A 3462-nucleotide genomic window follows, 5' to 3' on the forward strand; every position below is an offset into this window, starting at 1 on the left:
ATGGCTGAAAGGAATTGAGGACCAGTCTCAAAGTAAGGATGAAGAGACACAAGGACAAAAGAGACAAAAGATTATATTCACAATAGGAATCAACAAAACAGAGATTGGGAAGAGATGTCTAAATTTTCACCTCTAGTCTTTTGAGAAATCAGAGTCAAGTTAGTCAGGAGTGGTTGTGAGCCAGGGGAAACTACTGACTCCAGACCTCAAGGTTGCAAGTCATAGTGTATGATATGAGAATACAAAGAATTCAAGAATTCAAACACATTCATACTTCCACAGCTTAGGAATCTACATTTTCTTTTATTGACATAGGCATTTTGGAATCAAAGAAGGTAGGAAACCTGAGTCTCACCAGAGTCTTGATACAGCTTTATCAGCAACTTGATAAATAAGGCCTGGCAAGAATCAAATCTATATGTCCCTGGCCCAGTCTAGAACTCCTCAAATTCCTCTATAGAGACTGTTTCATCTTCAACTGAATTTCTGGCAAAGCTTAATTCACAGTGAGTTCTCAGTAAACACCTGTTCAATTGAAGTCATCCCCACCTGGCCTTAGATAACAAAACCCTGATGACCTTGCACCTACGACTGCATCTCCCCACATATGACTAAGTCTCTCTTTTCAGATATTTTCTTCAATGTCCAGTCTTGCTTGAAAGTTCTTTTTCTGTTCCTTGAGTGATGAACCATCATTCACTTTATACTGAGTCCTTTGTTTAAAGCACAGGCTATTCATCTATCTGGGTAGGGAAAATCCCTAGCACAGAGTACATGCAGTTCTGAAAATTATCAATATCTGATCCAGGTACAATATCCAATACTTCTAGCAGGAAAATTGCCTTCACATTATTTCCCTTCATTCCAGTAAAGAAGTCTAGTTAAATCAAGTATTTTCCAGAGCAGCATATAAGAAGATACTAAATCTGTTTCTTACAGTATAGATATACAAATATATAAGCACACATATAACAATTTTATTGGTAGCATGAAATATAGAATAATTTCATTATTACTATCCCTCTTACCTTTGCACATGAGTAGGAAATTTCAAGTTAATGGGAGTTACAGTTCTATTTTGTCTTCCTGAGTTATACAAAATTTTGCAAATTAATTTTACATAAACGTCTCCTTTCTTGGTCTTTCATATTCATTATATTTTCTTCAAAGAGAAGAGGAGAATAAATTTCTCTTGGATCTGCTTGGTCTTCACTCCATAAACAACAGGATTTAGAGCAGGAGGGATAGCCACATAGAGGTTGGCAAACAGGATGAGCACATGTCTAGGAACACTGTGTCCAAAGCGATGAGCAAGAACAGAGAAAAAGCCAGGGGTATAAAACATAAGGATAACACAGACATGGGATCCACAGGTACTAAGGGCCTTTTGACGGGCACCTTGGGATGAGAGCTGAAAAACAGCACGAAGGATGAAGGCGTAAGAAATAGCAATAAAGATCACATCTGAGATGACAATCATAAGTGGTACAGCAAACCCATACCAAATGTTGATGGAAATATCAGCTGAGGAAAGTCGAGCAACCCCTATATGTTCACAGTATGTGTGTGGGATGACCCTTGTCCAACAAAAGGGCAACCGGTTTAGCAGAAAAACAGGTGGGAGAATGATAGAAAAACTCCTCACAAGAATGCCCACCACAAGTTTGATGATCATCCGAGGTGTCAAGATAGCGCTATATCTCAAGGGATAGCAGATGGCCACATAGCGATCAAATGCCATAGTCAACAGTATGGCAGAGTCTACTGCAGAGCTGAAGTGGAGAAAGAACATCTGGGTGAGACAACCAGAGAAAGTTATTTCCTTGTCTCCAAGCCACAAGTTACTGAGCAGTTTGGGCACTGTGGCAGTGGACAAGATGAGGTCTGTGGTGGCCAGCATAGAGAGGAAAAAAAACATAGGCTCATGAAGGCTATGTTCAACTGCAATGAGGTAGAGGAGGATGCAATTGCCCATAATAGCCACAACATAGATGACACAAAAGGGAATCCCAATCCAGATTTGAATCTTCTCCAGGCCAGGTATGCCAACAAAGAAAAAGGAACTAGGGTTGAAACAGCTCAAGTTATACATGTCCTCTTCAGTCTGAGATCCACTGGGTCATGATTCCTGAGAATAAAGCCAACCGTCAATATGGTAATTTAAACTAACAATTCCATCTGATGCTGAAAGTGGTTGGGAATTGTAAATGTAATATCCAGTGTTCTTTAAAAAGACCACTGTCCCTGTCCCCTGAATGAGCTGGTGCCTGTATAACTGATCAGCTATTGTTCCTTCTCTTTTCTATGGACCTATGTAAGGAAGTATACAGTACATCTTTACATATTTACTAATAAACCATATGGAATGGTTATGTTGGAAGGTCAAAATAGTCAAAGATCAACTATTTTACTTTATTAAACCTAAATAATTATTTCCCTTTCTCAATGTACATTATATATGATAGGTCCTAGTTCAGAATGAAAAACATGAAGAGAAAATGAGAAGACGGAGAGAGGAAGAGAAAAAGAATGAGAATGATAAAAATATTTAAATATCAAGTGGAATAAACTATATTTCAGATAATTAGTTTGATACAATAAACTGAAGACATTGGATAAAATGGAGGAAAACATAAAAGGTGTTGACCTTGAGCATAATGGTCTTCTAAGAGCAATCTGTACAGGATCTATGGAGTCCTGGTGTGGCACTGTAAGATAAACACTGGATGACAGACTCGGTTTCGATCTGCAAAGTCAGCAGTTTTAAAGCAGCCACTCCACAGAAAACATATACAGGATTGCTATGAGTCAATAATTTTGCAAAATCAATGACTTGTCCATTGTAAATACCTTTATACATTTTAAAAACAGCAAACAAGACAACTATATACATGGATCTCATTAGATGGAATACAAAGAAATCAAATAACTGCATCTGTCAAAAGAGATAGTGAAAAATCTGCATATCATCAGTCAAAACAAGTAAGGGCAGACTGCAGAAGAGACCAGAAATTACTCACAAGCGAGTTCAGGCTGAAGCTAAAGAAAAGTACAACAAGTCCACGAGAGGCAAAATATGACTTTCAACATATCCTACCTGAAGTTAGAGATCATTTGAAAAACAGATTTGTTGAATTAGACACTAATGACTGAAGACAGGACAAGTTGTGGGATGACATCAAACATCATACAGGAAGAAAGCAAAGGTCATTAAGAATGACATGAAAGAAGAAAAAGATCAAAATGGATGTCAGAAGAAACTTGTTCTCCAGCATAGAAATGCTAAAGCAAATAGAAGAAATGAGGACGTACAAGAGCTGAATAGAAAACTTCATAGGGCAGCTCAAGAAGACAAAGCCAAATATTTTAATGAACTGTGCAAACCCCTGGAGTTACAAAACCACAAGGTAAGAACACACTCAGCATTTCTCAAACTGAGGGAACTAAAGAAATAATTCAAAC

The 3462-nt window shown here is 37.8% G+C and overlaps 1 protein-coding gene across 1 annotated transcript; it reads right to left on the reverse strand.

Annotated features, from left to right (window-relative positions):
- Positions 1–1153: 1153 nt before the first annotated feature.
- On the reverse strand, positions 1154–2092 carry LOC102836618 (olfactory receptor 52H1-like). The gene has a single exon (XM_006870324.1). The coding sequence runs from the start codon at positions 2090–2092 to the stop codon at positions 1154–1156; it is 939 nt and encodes a 312-aa protein (XP_006870386.1).
- Between the last annotated feature and the right edge of the window lie 1370 nt (positions 2093–3462).

This window comes from Chrysochloris asiatica, unplaced genomic scaffold (assembly GCF_000296735.1).
Source record: "Chrysochloris asiatica unplaced genomic scaffold, ChrAsi1.0 scaffold00140, whole genome shotgun sequence".
NCBI classification, from domain to species: domain Eukaryota; kingdom Metazoa; phylum Chordata; class Mammalia; order Afrosoricida; family Chrysochloridae; genus Chrysochloris; species Chrysochloris asiatica.

Excerpts from the sequence above, each read along its gene's own strand:
- LOC102836618 (XM_006870324.1), bottom strand. The coding sequence starts at position 2,092 with ATGTATAACTTGAGCTGTTTCAACCCTAGTTCCTTTTTCTTTGTTGGC.